This window comes from Canis lupus, chromosome 1, assembly GCF_011100685.1.
Source record: "Canis lupus familiaris isolate Mischka breed German Shepherd chromosome 1, alternate assembly UU_Cfam_GSD_1.0, whole genome shotgun sequence".
NCBI lineage: Eukaryota > Metazoa > Chordata > Mammalia > Carnivora > Canidae > Canis > Canis lupus.
In genome coordinates this window covers 21,905,422-21,926,560 of record NC_049222.1, presented here as the reverse complement: position 1 = coordinate 21,926,560, position 21,139 = coordinate 21,905,422, and the positions used below count along the sequence as shown (strand labels likewise).

The following is a 21,139-nucleotide window of genomic DNA, read 5'->3' as shown; positions in this document are numbered from 1 at the left end:
ACAATGATAGAATATTGGAAAGTACCATGAGAAGAGTGCTCAAAAGCTTCCTGCCCCCCTAATTTCTTGATGTTTGTAATATTTGAGAATTTTCTGCACATATTTACCTTTCTCCTTGAGCCTTTGGGTTAGACAGCTGATGGGAGGGCCTGAAAGTTAACCCCGTGCCAGTAGGGGGGCCAGGTCTGTCGCTCAGGCTCCATCCCCCTCTCCTGTTTCAGTAACAGTGCACTCACTGTCTTCCAGATGCCACACAGTCAGTCCCTTCCTAATTAGTTCTTGCATTTATTCTTAGATTCTTACCTCTTTATTTAATCTACGTGTAGTATGATTCTAATGAAATATTTCACCCTTGCGTGATTTATCTTCCCAAACCACATTTAATATCATAATAGACCCCACTTTTCGATATCCTTTAATATCGCAATAAAACCTAATAGGTGGTGGGTCCCAGTAGATACTCAAGAAAAAAGTGAACTGATTCCAACCATGGTGATATGTTTGCAGACTTCGTTACTGACAATTGCCATTAGCAGACAGTTAATCGTGAATTTGCTATTTGATATAATCTTCACAGAAACACAAAGAGGAAAGTAGTGACTCATGATGAAACTCAGGATCAGAGTAGATAAGGTAATTAAAACAATGTTACAATATATCAAAATGTCAGGGCCAGGATCTGAACCTAGGACTTTCTGAAACGAAAACCTGCTTTTCTGAAAAAGTTTTTGGTTTTATGTATATGCATATAGGTTTTATGTATATGTATAGGTTTTATGTATTTGTAAAATATACATAAAATTGCCAAGGATTATGCAATTAGTAATGTCACAAATAATAAACATTCCACTTATATTTTAGCATCTCCCTTAACATGTAAATATGGAGAGAGAGGAAGAGAGAGATTATTTTTTTCCAGAAATATTCTGATGCTATCCCAAGACATGAAACTCCAGATACATTCACAGGAGGAAAAGGAAAAGTGGATTTTATTTTTTTCTGTCTTCTCCATGTATTATTTACATTTCCATTGGCTTTTATTTTGTCACCTTTTTTTTTCATTTTCCTTTACAAATATGTATTGATTACATATTTTTTTATACTTGAATTAGCCCAACACACACAACCAGAGAAAGTTTTATTTCTTGTTGGAAGACTAAAATAAATATCTAGATAGATGTCAAGAACCCAGAGATACTATGGGCTTATGTATTAGCCCAATACAAGATAATCTACAGCCTTTTTTTTTCAGAACCAGCTTCCAGTCATCTTATAGATACAAACTATTCAGAAACGTCATGCTGCAGAACATGTCAAATATTGAAAAGTTATAGAACATTGCACAACAATATATTTTCCTTATAAATAATTTCCCATATATGGACTTGAACGGATCTTCTTTCTGGCCCAGCATGACAAGGATTAGTCAGAATTGTTCATTGACATTTTGTTCCATTACAAATAAAGAATAAAATGTCAATTAACCAATATCTTTGGGGGATAAACTATTTTCAAGAAATTGCTTCTCTGGATAACTCAGGGTAAAACACAAATCACTTCATGATTTAAAAAAATGCTTATCAGTTGGCAATCCTATGACAGCTACAAACTAAGGAGTATGAAAAATGCCATCCTGCCTGTGTCTTGTCCGTAAATCCCACACCATCTCTGTAAAGTAGATCATGTCATTTTATATGGAAAGCACCCAGAGTATAGGAGAATTGAATAACATCTCTAAGGTCACAGTTACTAAAGTGCAGGGACAAGATGTAATGGCTACTTCTGCATGATGGTTGTATTCTTTCTCGATTGCTGGAGAATCACACAAGTGTGCTAGGAAGAAGGACCAGAGTGAGGAAAATGCTAGGCATGAGAAAGTGCAACATATTTTCAGAGTCTTCAGGTAACGCTCTTTTGCCAGAGAGAATGATTCCTAGAGTAATCACGAGATAATAAGCTGGGAAAGGGTAGAGCACGGACTGAGGAGAATCAAATCACAAACTGAGATTTAGATGGAATGTGTGTAATGTAGATTGATGGAAGTGAGAACAGATGGAAGAGACAGCTGCAGGACTTATCTTCCAAAAGAAGAAACAGGCAATTGAGTGAATAAATTGGCTCTGAAGAATGAGGGAGAAAGTGCGGGCGGGCCAAGGTGACTCAGTTCTTTGAATCCTGTGTCTTGAGGAACACGGTTATAAGCAAACAGAAAGAGGGAAGTGAGTTGAGAAGGCACTGCATGGGAGGAAAGGGAGAGTCAGAGAGAGTGGAGTCTGTTGAGCCAGAAGGAGCAGGGGACACCCTACTGCAGGTGTACAGCAGATGTGGGCAAGTAGGGAGGAATTCAAGAGGGAGTCACAACTGAAGAGTGGATTAGACAATCATTTTCAGAGAAGTGAGAGTTTTAGCACATGGTGGATAGATGACAACTCCTAGAGAAATAATTTGGAGGAAAAGAAATTTGATAAAGAAATCTAAGGCAAGTCTACATTTTATGAGGGAGTAAAAAAAGAAGTACTCGAGATAGGAGAATAATGATGGTATAATTTTTCAGAAGCAAAGAAGGAAGAGCATCTCAAGGAAAAGGCAAGTTTAAATATAATAGTTCCTTGTTCCAAAGTTGCCATCGTTTTTTTTTCTTCTAATATTCTATTATAAAAAATTAAATGCTCAGAAAAATTGTGCAAGTGAACTCCCTTATACCCACCACTTAGATTCTATAATTAATGGGTTTTTATATTTTTGCCTCAAATTTATTCATCCATCCATCCACCTTAATTTTTGATGCATTTCAAAGGAAATTGCAGACATCAATTCACTTTACCCCTAACTATCTCAGCAAGTGTAGAAAGATGCTATTGCCTTTGGAATATCCCATTGATTTACTTTAACTTTAAGGTGAAAAAAAAAACTATAATAATTGTACAGAATCAATTGTAAGAAGCATCCTGGTTTCGGGAATATTGCTGTGAATCTTAGAACTGAGAAAATGTAATACTAACCAATCCCATAGAGAGGTTTATAAGGCAGATACCCATTAGGCTGAAAAATTATGACAATATTTATGACCTTTATATCTGACATTTCTATAGACTAGTGAGATCAAAAGCCAGATGTCTGAGAAAACCATGATGGATAAATAAATAGGTAATGTGCAAGGGTAGACAACCCCTAAAAGTATGGTAGCAAAATATATATAAGAAGTTGGCTTCTCAAAGGAGAAAATGGAAATGCTTGCCTAACTTCCTTTCCTCAATGGCTCACATATTCTTTGGGGTGGAAGTAGTGATGGTGTTTAACGTACGGTTGAAAATATTTTTAAGGTTTATGATCATTGACTTATATAATCACCTTATTGACTAAGTAAGTTGCCCTGAGTTTTTAAAATGTTTTTGTACCAAAAGTATTATTCATATAATGTTGTGCTTTGGTCAGTCTGAGAGATATACTCGTAAAAGTTGGAATATATTGGGTTAATATGATAGTGTACTAACTCCAGAATGTAATCTTGAAGTTATATTTCTGGCCACAGTATCTTGATATCCATCCAATTCTATGTGTGTGTGTGTGTGTGTGTGTGTGTGTGTGTGTGTGTGTGCATGAAAGAGAGAAACAAAGGGATATTTGATGACTTCTTTTAAGAACAAAACCAGATTTTAAACATCAAGTAAATCAGGATAATAAGGAATCTGGGTCTGAATAATCAAGATTATACTACAAAACCAGACTCCTCTGTGGCTAATTGTCTTTATAAAAGGAAATATTTCCAATATTGACAAAATGGATTGATTTTTGGAAAGTAAAGACCATTATATTTATGTCCAGTGAAATACACCAGAAATGCAATCTGTTGCATACTAATGTGGATGAATTTGGGAATGATGATATTGTACATGGAGTACATAATTACAAAAGTTGTGTGAGAGGGATGTCTGGATTTCTGCTAGTTTCTGCATTTTTCTGAGGCTTTCATGAAATGATATGGAAACTTTATGCAGTGTCATTTGTTTCTTTATGAATCCAGGAATATGGTTTCTCTGAAGTCTGATAACTAGAATACCAGCAAAAATGAGATAATACAAGAAGGGTTTTTAAGCCTATTTTTCATAAAAGAATAGAATTGACAATTCTCCTCCTATGAGCACAAAACATCTAAATTGATGAATTGATGTAAATAAAAAGCTCAAACCTGTTGCTTCTTGTTGCAAATAGAGTAGAAAAAGCTAGAAGGAAAGGATCAATTTGGGAGGAGGACACAACTGTCTCTTTAATAACAAACTAAAAATAACGTGGAATATCCATGAAATTAACTGAGAGGCTTTTTGACTTTGGCATTATATGCAAAAGAATATAGGAAATCACAGTGGACCTATGAACTTGAGCTGTGGGAGCCTGCCAATAAACAACACAGGTAAAAAAAAAAATAATACTAAAAAATAAAAATAAATAAATAAATAAATAAACAAACAAATATTAAAAAATAAAATAAAAAATAAACAACACAGGTGCTTAGATTTGGTTTTGTAGGCTTTGTTTTATTAATAAATGGTCAGGGAACCTCAGAAAAGCATCAACAGAAAGGGGGAGACCTGGAAGTGTTCTGGCAAATTCATTTCTCAAGATCATTGATGATTTTTCTGAAACCTTTTTTACTCCAGAAGATATCTAAATCAAGAAGCAGCAGAAACAAGCAGAATTATGAGTGCAAGAGTCTCTGCAGCCTCCTCTGCTTGTTGTTGTCTTGTTTCCAGGAATGAATTCTACAAAGTATGACGTCAGCTCTACTGTGTAGGAATTAGGTAGTGATGTACGTCCTAAGGACAAAAAGACATGTTAGACAATGATTTTGTCCTTGAGGCCTTCTTGTCTATCCTATTCTTAGTCATTATTTCCCAACATAATTATAAATGCAAAATAAACACCTCCCTTGTATACAGGATTTTTAAGCCATCTGGGACAATATTTACCTCATGTCTTCAACCCAGTTGGTCACCTCATTAACACATCCTCAGTGTTTCCCTTATTTTTGAAGAGAGATGAGAAGGTTAGGAGAAGAGCACAAAGCTTCTGTCCCAGAAGTGACATTGAGGCATGTTCCTCACCTTTAAAATAGAATACAGACTAAATGCTCGGAGACTGATGCCAAAGCTCACATACTTGAGATTCAGTCACTCATGAGGAATGCCTGAAGCTGTTGTATCTAGGTAAATACAGCCACTCACTTTTTTGTTCAATATATTGTCAACATGAAAAGGTAGAGAATATTATGCTTCCCATATACATGTTCCTTATTTCTTCCAGAACCTCAAGAGCTCCTTGCGTATGAGAAGTGTGTACAGCTCTATACTTCCATTTTCCCCCAGACATCCTGAGCACAGAGTAGTTATTTAATAGTAAATACATGTTAGAGTGATATTATGGTTCACATAGAAACCAGACCGAGAGAGGTCATTTCATCTGTCAGAATGGGTCAGAGACCAAGTGGAGAGGTGAACCCAAGCCTCTTCGAAACTACCCATTTTATCTGTATTCTGGAAGGTGAAGAAGTGGAAAATGAGATATGAAATGGGAAAAAGTAGGCAAGGATGTGAAAATTAATATTGAAATCAAAATCATGCTACCCAGTGGCCTCTGATTTGAGCCAGAGGAGTCTGTTCACTCTGTTCCTTTTGCAGCCTCTGCCGGCATTTCTCACCAAGAGTCATTTTACTTGGGAGAACCCTCTGCAGAGAGATGCTAGCAGGAGTTTGCACCTGGCAGTCATACATTATGTACCTAATGAGCAAATGAAATGTTTAATAACTGTACTGTGAAAATAAAGCTTAAAACAGTAAATTCCCGCTGAGGCTGCTTATCTACACCTGATGCACATGGCTGGGCCATCTCAGATCTTCAGCTTCATTTGTATTTTATCCCCTCAGTGGGTCCTGCTGAGGAGAGTAACATTAAAACCAAAGCAGTGCTCACTTAATTAGTTGTATATCAGGTGTAAACCCATTTATTTAGCGTATCAACATCATGTGTTCTACCTAAGGGTCGCCTGAAATACTCCTTCAACATGCACCCTGGGTAGGGGAAAATCTATAGTGGTTTCAGATGGGGCATTTATAAATTTAAATTTTTCAATTAGTCATAGATAATGTAAACTCACTGTGATTCCACACTGCCCATTTTTTAGGTGAACTGTCTATTGTAAGTTTGAAATAAAAAAGCAAAACAATCATAGTTGTTATGGCTTTTCATTAATACCTTTAAGAGAAAATGATAACATTTTTTTTTCTAGAAAGTACCAGTTTAACTCATAAGTTACTATAATTGGATTTTAAGGATATACTTGCTAGAGATTTCTTTGGAATCATTTTTTACCATGGATTAACTAATGCTTCCTGAATCTTAAGGAGGGCAAAGAAATCCAAATGTAAAGTTCAGTATGGGAAGAATAGCTGTATTCTCTTTCCTTGTGGAAAAGGAAAGATTAAATTGTTTGACCTTTCTAGGTATAAAGAAACCGAGACCCAAAGAAAGTAGGCTGCTGAGTCAAAAGTTACAAAACTATGTGACAGGGTCTCCTAAGTCCCAGGTTAGGACTCTTTCTCAATATTTAGATATTTATTTGAATACACACTCTGTGCTCAGAATTTATTGTGTAGATCATACATATTTTACTATCATGGGAAGAAAAAGTAAATAATACAGGATATCAGAAACCTTTTGTCATGAACACCAGCTTGATCTTCAGGATTAGGAACCCCTCATCTCTCAAAGGCTCATCTATGAAGGGAGACAGTTTTTCACGGCCCCAGTGCCAGCCCTCTTATCACGAGCTGCCACCCTCAGCTCTGCTCACATCCTCTGAGAGTGACATGGGTGTTCTTGTTTACATCTGACAGTTGCTCTTCATATTTGCGTGTGACCACAGAGGATCCTGACTGCCAGGTTAAGGTTATATTATATTAGCAGCTGAAAGCACGGAAAGAATTCTTTTAATTTTTGTCTCTTGCTTTTGCTTTGATATATTGCTCTGATAAAACCCGTAGAAGTTGCATTGAAATTTCTCATGTTTCGACCAATTACCAAGCTAAGTTCAGTTCTCCAAAGCAAAGAAATACATGCAAAGACTTATCTGTTGGTTACTCCCTGTATCTACAAAAAATAAGAAAACCTCGCAAAAATTCTATCATTTCTCAACATTGAAGAACGGACATTTAATACCCTGGTGTAAATGCTTTTTATAATTCCTACTGTTTCCATTAGTTCTTTGGGAAGGTACGATTGTGGTTCTCTTTCAGTGTGTCAAAACACCGCTGGCTACAGCAAAGGCTTAGCCTTAAGGCAGCCTGTGAAGAGGGAGTACACAGAGAATAGGGGGGCACCAGGGCTGCAAGAACAAAGTTAGCTTTTAAACTGGTGTCTGAGGGCAGCATAGAAAAGGCCAAATAACAATGGAGGATAAGTGGCAATGCCCCACCTGTTACTGAAGTCGAGGAAGGTTCAACATGAAGGAATGGACTCAAAATAAATAAATGGTCCCCCAACAATCACCATCATCAGTAGGTCAGAAGCGGCAAGATGTTTCCCAGCGTCCTCTTCAGATGAGACTGAACTCCAAGCCATCACTTTCTAATACAAATGCTAAAAGATTACACTGAGCATAGCTTGAGCATAGCTTGAGCATAGCTCATGCCATGGGACTTGAGCATAGCTCATGCTATGAGACAGGTGATTTTATATAAAGATGTTTGCTTGATTTGAATGGTGTAGAAAATGAATTCAGAATTTAACCATTTGGGCAAGCCCTTAATAAGGTCTCCAGCAAGAGGTGAAGGATTAAAGGCATGTCTCATGGTCCTATGGAGAGACAGGGATGCAGACTAGAAAATCCAGCCAGGAACCACGAACACATGGTGAACTAGAAGTGCTTGAGTAAGGAAAGAAGCTCAGCTTGGTGAGTTTGTAAGGATGCACCTCTCACCAGTGTCCAGATTTAAAAGATCGGTGGTTCTGGGGCACCTGGGGGGTTCAGTGGTTGAGCATCTGCCTTCAGCTCAAGGCATGATCCCAGGGTCCTGGGATTGAGTCCAGCATCGGGCTCCCTGCAGGGAGCCTGCTTCTCCCTCTTCCTATGTCTCTGCCCCTCCCTGTGTCTCTCATGAATAAATAAATAAAATCTTTGAAAAAAAAAAAAAAAGATTGGTGGTGGTTTAGAGTAGAAAATGCTGAAGCTACCCAAACGCAAACATAGCATAGGAACAGAGTCCATGTACACCCAAGAGCATGCACATCAGAGTTTCAATGTAGCATATTTTCATAGAAATCTTTGTTTTACAGTTATCTGCTCCCCTTTACTAAAGGGCATTTCTGAGATCAAAGTTGTCTTTTCTGCTATTGGTAAATCTCTCCTGGGAAATGTCCCTCAGAGTCTTTTCTTAATTCCCCATCCAGGAAAAGGAAATAAAAATATTTAAGGCCATAAAGTACAATCAGACAAACACTGCTAATAACGAACTCTAAAATTTGTTCAAATTCTTCACCTATACTGGAGTTTTATTGAAATTAATTTGACCTTGATCCTTTGGTCTCCAGGGACCTTGGTGTTCTGTTCAGCAAGATAAAGGGAAGGTCACTAGATGAACTCCAAGAGCCCTCTAGGGGCCAGCATTCTGAATTTCTTTGAATCTGTGAAAATGACTTGAGAAAAGGCAGTCACTTGAGGTTTAAACACTCTGTGTGGTCTTTGAAGCTGAGACAATGTCTTTAGCTCCTTTTGTAAAATGCAATGTCTTATATATTGTTCAACACTCAGTGGGTTCTGAATGTATAACTGCTGCCTGGACACTAGAGAAAATCAATTATAATGATCTTCTTTCTAATAGATCTGAGTTATGGTACGCTTTAGGCATACTTGCATCATATTGTGATACTCTAAGTATTTTAGATGCAGTATAATACATCATGCAGCTGCCCAAGTGTTTAGGACCCAGGACAGAAAACAAACCATCAGAATATACTTTTATACTGAGAAATGTAATTTTTCCACATGCAAAACCACAACAAACAAGGGAAATATTAGGGGATTTAATAGAAGAGTCCAATACATTCTCAAGTCATCTTTATTCCTATATGTTTCTTGGTATAAAACATGCACAGCTTATTTGAATTTCCTATACAATAAGCTGTGCCTTTGTCATGGCTTCTTGTGTAATTCTCTTTGTAGATATCTATGTTAAAGTGAATTGATTTGCAATATGCGTTAGATACACACGTGTTTAAGATACACATGTGTTTAAGACTTGAATTGTAGATTTTTCAGACATAGTTTAGTTTATTAAAAGTTTTGAAGCTAGGGGAGCCTGAGTGTCACAGGCAGTTGAGAGTCTTGGTTTTGGCTCAGGTCATGATCTCAGGGTCATGAGATCAGCATGGAGTCTGCTTGAGATTCTCTCTCCCTCTCCCTCTGCACCTCCTGCTCATGCTCTCTCTCTACCTCTCTCTATCTCTCTAAAATAAATAAATAAGTCTATAAAAATATATATATAAATAAAAAATTTAAAGCTAAAAAATTAAAAATAAAAAAATTCATAATCAAGAAAACCTAAGTCAAAATTATAGCAAAAATAAACAAAGATACGTACAGAAAAAAAAAGATATGTACAGAAATCTGTATTAGTTTTTAAAATGCACCTACTCTATTAAATATAGGGAAGGAAGAGATAGCTCATGGAATATTCTAAGAGAAGCATCTTTCTATGGCAAAGCTAAATTCAGGTTTAAGCAGAACATGGTGAACATTGTAGAAGGGAAGATAATCATAATTCAGGAAATGTAACTCAAAGTCGGGATTCAAAAGATACATTCTCAAGGTTCACCAGTCCTCTATGAAAATTCCTTTTTAACCCTCCTCCTTTCATGTTAGTAATTATCTACAATATTAATGTGAATTACACATATTGGAGCATCAGGGGAGCCATTTTATGGAATCACTTTGCCAGGGGTTTTAGTTCCTGTCTTTGTATTTCAGTTTAGAACTAAGTTGGCTCTAGGAACATCGCATTTATAGTCAGAAGCTAAAGAGAAAATGATAGGGGTAGACTTAATATACCAAGAGTTTGTTTATATCCGATGGCGACAAGCTGGCACCACATTCTCCAGAAGAGATGTTTGCCTCTTGTTCAACCAGAGGAAACTGGTAGTCTTAACCTGAGCATATGAGACAAACCCAAGGGACTTATGCCATAACAGTCAGTACCACATTTAAATGGCTGTTTTGTTTTACCCAAACCAACTCATTCATCATATTAAATTAATGACATTAATTCAAATTGTGCTATTTCTACAGGACTTTGCTATTTAACTTTAAATATGTTTCAAGTTTTAGCATAGTATAAGAACTACAAGTTTGTAAAAGCTATGCCATGTGTTATATTTGTATATATTTCATTAACATTGTAATAAATGTAGTTTAAATCAATACCAGAGTTTATTAGAATGTTGTTTTCCCCTTTATGTTAAAAGCTAATTCAACCATGAGAAAACACAATAAATAGTTTTTACTCCCAAGTTACTTACAGTCTTTGAACTAGACTCTCTGTTCTTATACATTGCTTCTTCAAAGAGCTCACTTAAATTGGATGGGCTAGATCAACACATTCATGCTAAAGCCTTGCTGTGCTCAGTGGAGTTAGACAGATCTTGGTACACACCCTTACACATCTGCCCTTTTCTAAATGCGTGAGCTTGGGTAAGGTACTTCATTTCTTCTTCAGTTTAGCATCCTCATATGTGACCTGAAAATTCACATATTGTTTTGACAGTTAAATATTGATAATAGCTTGCCCTCTTTGTACAAATTACAGAGATCAGGCACTTTAATTACATAATCTTATTTTAATCCTCACAAAGTATCATTCCCATTTTACAGAAGAAGAAACAGGCCAAGGGAAGTTAAGTCAATTGACCAATGGATTGCATGGCTAGTACATAGTTGAGCTTTCCAGGATCTGGATGTAGACTGGACTGATGAATCCCAAATTCTTCCCCACTATGTTTTTTGTTGTTTTTTGTTTTGTTTTGTTTTGTTTTGTTTTGTTTTACCTAAAATGACTTAAAGTACTTAGTATAGGTCTGGAGCTTAATAGGAACTCAGTAAATTTCCTCTCTCAAAGAAAATGATTGCCATTCCTCCTGTGGAATCATCCTCTAGTGATAAATCACTCCAAATGCAAACTGTTTTTTTTAATTTTATTTATTTATTCATGAGAGACACAGAGAGAGAGAGAGAGAGGCAGAGACACAGGCAGAGGGAGAAACAGGCTCCATGCAGGGAGCCCGACGCAGGACCCGATCCCAGGTCTCCAGGATCACGACCTGGCCTGAAGGCGGTGCTAAACCGCTGAGCCACCTGGGCTGTCCCAAATGCAAACTTGTGATCCCTGAAGTTTAAGAATGAAAGACTAGAAGTATGAAGGAATTCAAGCTAGGCCATATAAATATGAAAGTATGAGAAAAGGTGCTTTGATATGATTCATCATTATTTTGCGTAGCATGTACCCAATTGCTGGCCTCTTTAGACTGTTTGCATTACTTTTTCCCAATAGGCAAATGCCCACAATTTCTTTGATGGTATAATAACCTCTGAGTTTTATTAAATAGAATTATGTTTACCAAAGTTTAACCAAAGTATGATCATAACAAAACATTTTTCCCCAAAATATATATTAGTAGAACATTAGGATCATTAGAACTCAAATGTCATTGTTGATGATACAAGAGAACTCAGGGAAACATCTTCCCATGCTTTTTAAAAATATTTTATTTTATTTTTTTAATTAATTAACATATAACGTATTAGTGGTTTCAGAGGTAGAGGTCAGTGATTCATCAATCTTATATAAATACCCAGTGGTCATTACATCACATGCCCTCTTTAATGCCCATCAGCCAGTTACCCCGTCCCCTCACTTCCTCCCCTCCAGCACCCCTCAGTTTGTTTCCTATGATTAAGAGTCTCTTATGGTTTGTCTCCCTCTCTGATTATTCAATACCCTCTGTGCTGAGGTTTTGACAGCTAAGAATCACAAAGTCCTTAGGTATGCGAGGTATACTAGCTGATTCAACAAGCCTTCATAAAGGTTTTATTTTAGGCTATAAGGACAAATTATATTACGCTACAAGCTAAGCAGGATTTATAAGACAAATTTCAGACCCAAAAGAAAAGGTAGCCATTGTTTATAACAGACAGAAATGTCATCTAGTAGAAACTCAGCATTTCCCACAAATGATTTGATTTTATTGAGAGAAGCGATACTGATCAGGACAGCATAATATCTTTTTTTTTTTTCCCAAAAGAGAATTAATAATGAGATTCTGTTGGTTTAGCCATGAAGGACTTTCTTTTACTATAACATCTAGTAGTCATTTGTTAGACCAAGAGTGACCATCTCTTTTAATTGCACAAATATTCCTTGGAACTGTTAAACAGTTTAGACTTTATTTAGGCAAGCTAGCACAAGTCTTTGTGACCCAAAGCTGAGACTGGCACCAAATGAGTTCTACTGACACTTTGTAGGGCGTGATGAACAGTCCGGAGCTCCCAGGCAACCTTTCACAGGATGATTTGGAATCCACTTGAAATTACGTATGACTGGTAGAGCTTCATCTGGAGAGGCCTAATCAGAATTTGTCTTCCGTTCAATAGAAATAAAATGAGCCCATTCATTGTGTCATAATTCATCTCCATACTACAGAATGAACAATAACCTAAAATCAATGCCAACCCACTAGAGTTGGCTTACATGCTTGAGAGATTGTTCCCCAGAATGTTTTATACATTACTTTCATCACTCTGTGTTTTCTATTTCAGGGCCTACTCTTCCCAAGACTCACGTGAAAACAGCCTCTCTTGGGTTGGCTGGAAAGGCCAGATCTCCTTTGCTCCCTGTATCTGTGCCAACAGCCCCTGAAGTATCCGAGGAGAGCCACAAAGCAACAGAGGATCCAGCCAATGTAAGGCCATCCTTGAAATTTATGCTGTGTCAGGTGAAGCAGTGACTACTGCTGTACTTAAAAATCAATCTTAAAAATACAAGCAGGTGACTATAGAATGTGTGACTTTACATCCTTGCACACCTATATATGTCTATAGATGTATATATGTATATTAACTTCCAGTGGGTTGAAATGCCTTGCCATTTAACTACATGTATGATGATTCTTTAAAATAAAAAAAATAATAATAACAAAAAGCTATACTCTGAAGACTTTTCTGAAGTATCAGATATGTGACTTTTAAAATCATATGATAGCCTAGAAATATAGAATTGCAAAGAAGAAAATACAAAATGAAGAAATGAAGTAAGGAGCTTAAGAAGAAAGAGAAGGAACTGACATATTTTGAATATAGCAGAAAATGTAGTTATTTGAGAGAAAATGTTTGCTAACTAAAGGAAGTAGCTCAAAAGCGATCACATTAGAAAACTCTGAAAATCAATGGAGACCAAAAAATTCTAAATTTTGAGAAAGCAAAACAGTTCTCCCAAAAATACATTATGAAGGAGATTTGAAAAGATGTTGCCTAAAGGCGGAGATTTAGAGAACTCTAGAGTGTTTCTGAGTATACTTCAAGAGAAGGCATTTAAAAGGAGAACAAGGAACTACCATATCATATACCTTGAAAAATTACGGTGGAAGGGGGAAAAAAACGATGAGAAAAACAAGTTAGGATCATTTCATTTGAATGAACAATAAACTTTTTCTTGACTTTATCATGTTAGTTCTGTAAGCAATAAGAGATTCCAACTACATGGAAACCAAGGAATCGAGATATGTGTATGTGTGTGAATGTGTGGCAGAAGCATGTTATATGACTAATATACTTTTCATTTACTTTAAAAAGATTCAAATTTATAGTAATCGATTGTGCTACTCTGTGAGGAGTTGGCTGTTTAGTGCGATATTCGTTTAGTCTCAGGGTCATTGGCCATGTCTCAAGTCAGGTCAAAGTCCTAAATTTATGTAACATATCTCGTCTCATAAGGAATTATGTCAGGTGGCCCATATCTGCGTTTAAGGTTGATTCTAAAGAGTGGCAGCCGAAGCTCTAATATGAAAAGTAGTAAGATTATACATTCAAGGATATATAGGACTAGGGCCAATAAACTAGATCAGCACTGTCCTATAGAAATATAATGTAAACTACATGTGTAATTTTAAATTTCCTAGAAGCCACATTAGAAGATGTAAAAAGAAATGAGATTAATTTTAATTCTATCCTTCGCCCAGCCCAATATTTCCAAAATGTCATTTCAACATGCAATAAATCCGAAGAAATTGTCAAAAAGATATTTTACATATTTTGTACTAAGTGCTCAGACTCCAGTGTGTATTTTATATATATAACACATTTTTTTAAGATTGTATTTATTTATGTATGAGATACACACAGAGAAAGGGGGGGGGGGCAGAGACACAGGCAGAGGGAGAAGCAGGCTCCATGCAGGGAGCCCGATGTGGGATTCGATCCTGGGTCTCCAGTATCACACCCTGGGCCAAAGGCGGTGCTAAACCGCTGAGCCACCCAGGGATCCCCAACACATTTTAATTCAGACTAATCGCATTTCAAAAATCCAGTAGCTACATGTTGCTGGGGGTTGCTATGTTGGACAATGGTATCCAGATAATTCAAGAAAAATACAATCCAGATAACCTTTTAGGAAATGAGTAATCACCTCCCATCAACCTCCCTCTTAGTATGTAGACCAGTTTTTTGAGCCAACTTGGCTACTTTTCAATCTCCCTTAAGCTCCAGAGAGTATGCGGTATACGACCCAGCCAGTCCTTGGTATGCTGAGACTTGTGTAAGAAGGTACCCTCTTCAACACACTTAATGCCATGCATTTTGAACTGTTTCCTTAGTGGCTAGAGCGGGTTGGTGCCCATCCACTCATGTAGTCTCCAGCAGTGTGCTCTTGGATCATTGGTGTTTATTGGGCAGAGTTAGGGACACGTTCTGACCAGGTGGTGAGTAATGCTTTCTGTCCTACACAGAGCTAGAAATCATGACTCAGGCCTCATGGTCTCGATAATTTAATCCAATGAATGGCCAAGAATAATCAATCAGGGCAGGTCTGCATTTGTCAAAATAAAGTGTACTTTGAGAAAAGAAACAAACAAACAAGAAAGCCCCTAATATTTACCGAGCAGATAATACCACCAACAATGACCCATTGAATCCTCCCAGCTACCCAGTGAGGCAAGTTTGTTATTCCCATTTGACACATGAACAGATAGATAGAAAAAGAGCAAGTATATAAAAGTGGGATTCATATCAATACCACAGCCTTATTACCCCCGCTGGCTAGTCCTCAAAATTACCAGGGGGCGGGGAGCTGCCTGGGTGATGGTCCGGTAAGCGTCTGCCTTCAGCTTGGGTCACGATCCAGGGTCCTGGGGTCAAGCCCCGCGTCAGGCTCCCTGCTCAGTGGGGAGTCTGCTTCTCTCTCTCCCCCACCCCCCTTACCCTTGCTTGTGCTTGCTCTTTCTCTCTCTCAAGTAAATTTTTTTTAAAATCTTAAAAAAATGATACTTGGCAAGCTTTAAAAAGAAATACTTGAGAAACTAAAAAGAGATACTCTAACCATCTCACACTTAACTGAATCGGGATTCCTGAGGCCAACAATGAGAGTGTCTGTGATAACTAATGATCCCGTATTACTAATGACCTGATCGCAGTGGCTCCCAAGGGGTAAGAGTTATAGAGAATACGTTCACTAAGACTCCTTCGTTTTACCCACCAATCAAATCGTGCTGTACGATGGCATTTACGACCGTGCACACAGCCAACTCTGGTTTGGGGTGAGAATTTTGTTTCCACACACAAGCTAGAGTCATAATCCTCAGACCTCTCATCGGTCAAGGCAAAGCCCATCAAACTCTGAAAAAAAAATGTCCCTATGCTGAGTTATGAAGAAAAGAAACATATTGATGTACCTTCTGTTCATATCCTGCTGGGTGACCTACAGTAAGGGACAGGAGTAAGGTGCTGAATATGCACCACATGATGGCCACTATGATTGTCACTAAATGTTCCACGAGATGCTCAGAATAGCCTATGGGTTAGAGAAGGTCATCATTTTATAGCTGAGAACTGTGTATCAAGTGTCACTGACTTATCAGAGACTATACAGCTAGACTAGTAGAACTTGATGTGAAATACTTTTTTTTTTTTTTTAACTCTAATGCTTTTTCCTCAACACACAGTTAGTGAAGTTAGTGAAACGGCTTGCAGCCACTCCTCTCATTGCCACCTCTTTTCTTGCCGGCCTCTTCATTCAATGATCATATTCTGAGCGCAGCCTCTTGCTGTGGCTACGGGCCACCGTGTCATGCCTCATAATACAGAGTAAACCAACGAGACGTGGCCACTGCCTTCGTAAAAGGAGTTCATCGATATTCACCTTACTGACTCTTTGTTCTCATTCTTTCCGTAGGTGTATGAACAGGATGATTTGAGTGAACAAATGGCAAGTTTGGAAGGGCTGATGAAGCAGCTGAATGCCATCACAGGCTCGGCCTTTTAACACATATTACCCAGTTGATGAGGTGTATTTTCTGGGAACTTTGCAGCATCCCAGTTACCCATAAACAGCACACCTGTGTCCAAGAACTCTTAACCAGTGTACAGGTCAACCATCGGGACCACTCAGTTATGGAAGATCCTGGAGCAGTTCAGAAGGAATAAGCATCCCTTCTTTCCTAGGCATCAGGAAGTTCACAATGCTCACTGTTACCCTAAACAAAAGCGAAGATGCATCTTCACTGCAGTGTCAAAGCTGAAGCTGCTAGACTAGTCCTGGGTCTTTGCTGCTGCAGTGATCACACTGTCATACCTAACGCTTAGGTTTTCCTCCATCGAGGCCCGTCATTTCCTTTCTGTGTAGGTCTAGTCTTTCCAAATGCAAGTGCATTATCGAAGCCTGTACCATGCCGTGGCAAATGAGTGCAAGCTCATTATCATGCTTTCAACTTCCAAGGACAAAGCGCCCGTGGTCATTCTCTCACTACATAGCACCAAAGGGTTGGATGTTTTCTTAACAGCACAAAAAAAAAGTGAATAAGTAGACAAACAAAAGGCAGCGAATTGCTTGTTTTGTAACTCAGACGTTCATCTTGCACAAGTGGTGGATATTAGCAAGTGGCTGTAAAATTCACCCATTTTTAACAAGTATCTGTAAATCCACCCTTGGTTAATATTTATGTCTGGAGAACAGGAACATAAAAATCTGTAACCAGTGGCATCCTGCCAGCAGCAGTTTGTTTCCTGAAAGAGGATACAATATGCAATCTTCTCAGACACACGGTAATTATGTGCTTAAGCTTGTAATAGGACACTTTTCAATTTGGGTGGCTTTTGTGCCATTTCACACTGTGATGACATTTCTAAGCTTCACCACGGCCGTCCTTCTCAGAAGTCTGGCCGGAAGAGCTCCCCCCCTTCATCCTATCCCCCCCACCCCACCCCCCGGGGTCTCCTTGGCAGCCAGCCTTGGGCGCGGTGGCCAGCTCCACACACCGCTGCCACCTGACCCACGTCCCTGTCACCCTCTGTGGAAATGGCAGACGCCCTGAGAACAGACCTGAAAAAGGGAAGGAAAATGGAAGACGGTCTCAAACTTTACCTGCTCTTGGGTGATGTCATTTCTGCCAACGTGGTCCTCGCTGACTTAGAGCGGAGGGTATTGGTCAGGGGCAACCACCAGGCCCTGTTGTCAAGGGACCTCCCTACGCTGTCTGCCCAGAGGCAGAGAGGAGCGGAGGGGAAGGTGCCACTTGACACTTGTGACACATTCTAAATCCAGTGGATGCTTTTCAGAGCTGCATCTTCATTGTGACCTAGAATTTGAAACTTCGAATGCCATGTTTATCCACAGCTTGGAACTAGGTGAAATTAAGAACATTCTGTGTGCACCTTTTCAGTTTCTGAATTTTCAGCTGCATTTGGAGTTAATCCCTGTTTATGCAGCTGAATCGCCAAAAGGGAGCTAGTTTGCATATTTATCAGTTAGGCGACTTGAAAACCCAATAAGAGAGTTTCAGCTGAATTATTCCTTTCAGCTCTGTCTTTGATTTCAAGCTTGAGTAGGTCATAATTTTAAAAGAGCATGGAAGGGATAGGATCTTTACAACCTAATAGCTCCTTTTATTAGGTGGGTAATTATATATGAATCCCTGAATAAAATATTTTGAGCAAAATGGCACTGTAACAGAAGTAATAATTCAGATTATTTTTTTACAGTTTTATGTCGGGAAGGAAATCTGATGTCAAAGAGAGGGCTTGTTCAAATGGTTCATTAGAAAGTCTGGTCCATTTGTGAAATTGTTCCTTCAACAAGAGTGCTTATTCAATTTACTAAGATTTTCTTGAAGTTCTTCTGAAGAGCTATGTGACGTTATTCTACGGGGCGGATTATTCTTCTTCAAAATCTGGGCACTTAGGTAAACAGCCCTCCACTGACCGGGAACAAGGCATTTCCTAGCATAATGTTGCATCTAGCAGAAGCAATTCATTACCTCAGAACATGTTTATCAGGCTAGCTTTCCCCTCTCCAGGTCCCAGAACGCCCCCTCCATTTCTAACACCAATAAACGAGGAACATTCTCTGATGGCATCTGTTATCCGAGGAATGTCTTCCTGAGTGCTCTGTTTGGGATGGGCTGCAAATCTCAAATTTCAGACTGAGTCACATCTTCAACCTATAGACTGTATCTGGACAACCAAGGGAACTACCATTCTTCACAAAATTCTAGATGACTCTTGTCGGAGTCGCTGACCTCAACAAATAAAAAAAAAAAATTTAAGACTACATGAAAATATGCATTATTTGTTTTCAGTGAGAGGTACATTTCTGGTACATGCTCTTGAAGCTTGTATAAGGAAATACAATGGTTTATTTTAGTCATTGGTAATGCTAATAAGTCTTTGCTTCATGCCTTGAAGATATTAGTAGAATCCATTTAAATTCTCTGAAGACACTCCTGTGTGCTTTACCCAATGGCTTTATTTTTTTTTAAGATTTTACTTACTTATTTATTCATGAGAGACACACAAACAGAGAGAGAGAGAGGCAGAGACCCAGGCAGAGGGAGAAGCAGGCTCCACGCAGGAGCCCAACGTGGGACTCGATCCCGGGTCTCCAGGATCAGGCCCTGGGCTGAAGGCAGCGCTAAACCTCTGAGCCACCCAGGTGTCCCTACCCAATGGCTTTAATATGCGATGATCTTACCACACCTTTTGTTAAACTCTGCTCCCCACTGTCTCAAAGAGTTCGCATAGGTATATAACTGCCTCCTCAAGTCTTCAGGTAACTTTGTAATTTCCCAGCCTTCTGATGTCTTGACAAGAAGCAGTCCGTGAAGACTGCAGGACAGCCTCTATTTTGTTCCCACTCTGAGCCTAGTTCATAACATACAGGGCTCCTTAAGCTCATAAATCTCTCTGACTCCCAAAGGGCGGTGCTTGACAGCCAACCAGGAGCCCTGCCACCAGGACTCATTTCTCCCTGAAAAAGAAGAAAATAAAACTTGGCAGGGCATGCTCAGGCCTCCCGTGCACTGCACTGAACTGTCAGGCAAGAGCCTCTTCTTGAAAAAGTTTGGTATTTTTCTTTTGTATTTCATACCGATGAGAAAGCTGTTTTTCTTTCCTCTAGAAACTTCTGCATTTGTTAAATTCACAGAAAAGCAGTTAGCTCAAAATGCCTAAGGCATATTCCGGAGGATGCTCTAGCCAAAAGTTAAATATTTCCTAGTGATTCATATTCAGTAAAAAAAAAAAAAAAAAAAAAAAAAAAGAGGCATAGCTACCTCTTTGTAGCTTATAGCACTATAAGCTTCTAGAATATTTAAATAATGGAACTTCGCATTTGGGTATTTTAAAATGCACACTCAGTTGAACAATCTGGAAAAGAAAAGAGAGAAACAGATCAAGCCAGAGATATAAGAGGTGAATTTATTAAGGCTTCCTGTGAGGGATTGGATATAATGCTGTTCTCTGCAAAATAAGGGATGTTCACGATGGCACGTATGGTTTAGTCCTCTGCCTTGGTAGGAGCTACAAGAGGTGAATGTCCCAGCATCAGTGCATCATTCCCGTCAGTATTTGGAAGCTTTAAAGTGTGGCACTCAAGGCTTTTCCAATAAAGAATCCCTAAGTATAGGTTTTTCTGGAAACCCTTCATAGTCTGTGTTTGAAGATGGTTGCTCATTCTGATCCACCCTTTTGATCCATCTGTCCGCTGACTCTGTTTAGAGAAACGTCTAAAGTCTTCTCCAAGTTTAATAGAAGGTTTCATGTGGCAGCTGGACTGTACTCCAACAACAACAAAAAGTCACCTCCAAAGACATCACCTTACCATTTCGCTTGAAATTGTATCCCAGACTCAGACTTATTATTTTAGAATTTCTGTCTCTAGTCCATAAAAGAGAGAAAAACAGAAAAAAAAGTTTCTTAGTGTTAGGTGTGTTTAGAGAAGACAAAATCATCTGGGCTTTAAGGTAGATGTAGAACGAGGTTGCTTTCCCTCCCTCAACCAACCAGTTTACTTTGCACAGTCGTGGACCGTGCGGAGGGCTGGCGGCTGGTATCCTATAGCCTTCGTAACCCCGTAGCCTATACAGGGCCCGTGGCAGAGTAGGGCTGCAGAAGCAGGCATACACTCAAATCTGCAATCTCTCTCTTTTTAAATCACTTTCTTTTTTTAAGATTTTATGTATTTATTCATGAGAAGCAGAGACACAGGCAGAGGGAGAAGCAAGCTCCATGCAGGGAGCCCGACGTGGGACTCGATCCCGGGTCTCCAGGGTCACGCCCTGGGCCAAAGGCAGATGCTCCACCGCTGAGCCCCCCGGGCGTCCCTTAAATTACTTTCAAAGCACCATTTTACTCATCATGTCCATTTCTCTAGTGACTTTCAGAAATCACTTAAATATTGCACAGAAAAGCTCTTCACTGGATTCCCATGTTTTAAATTACATTAGATGCTTAGAGAATCCCACATATTCTGTGTGATATTCCATTCCAGTGAAAAATACACATTCCCATGCCTCAGTGTACTTTGCTGTCCAAATACCTGCTTCCAAAAAAGTA

At 38.7% G+C, this 21,139-nt stretch overlaps 1 protein-coding gene across 5 annotated transcripts in view; it reads left to right on the top strand.

The window, feature by feature from the left end:
- The window catches only part of DCC (DCC netrin 1 receptor), a 1,087,181-nt gene extending 1,067,337 nt beyond the window's left edge, over positions 1-19,844 (top strand). For all 5 annotated transcript variants that reach the window (XM_038525972.1, XM_038525971.1, XM_038525970.1 and 2 more), the window contains 2 exons: positions 12,860-13,002; positions 16,485-19,844. In XM_038525972.1, coding sequence (XP_038381900.1) covers positions 12,860-13,002; positions 16,485-16,574 — 233 coding nt within the window. In that variant the 3' untranslated portion in view covers positions 16,575-19,844. The remainder of the gene's footprint in view (positions 1-12,859; positions 13,003-16,484) is intronic.
- The last annotated feature ends 1,295 nt before the right edge of the window (positions 19,845-21,139 follow it).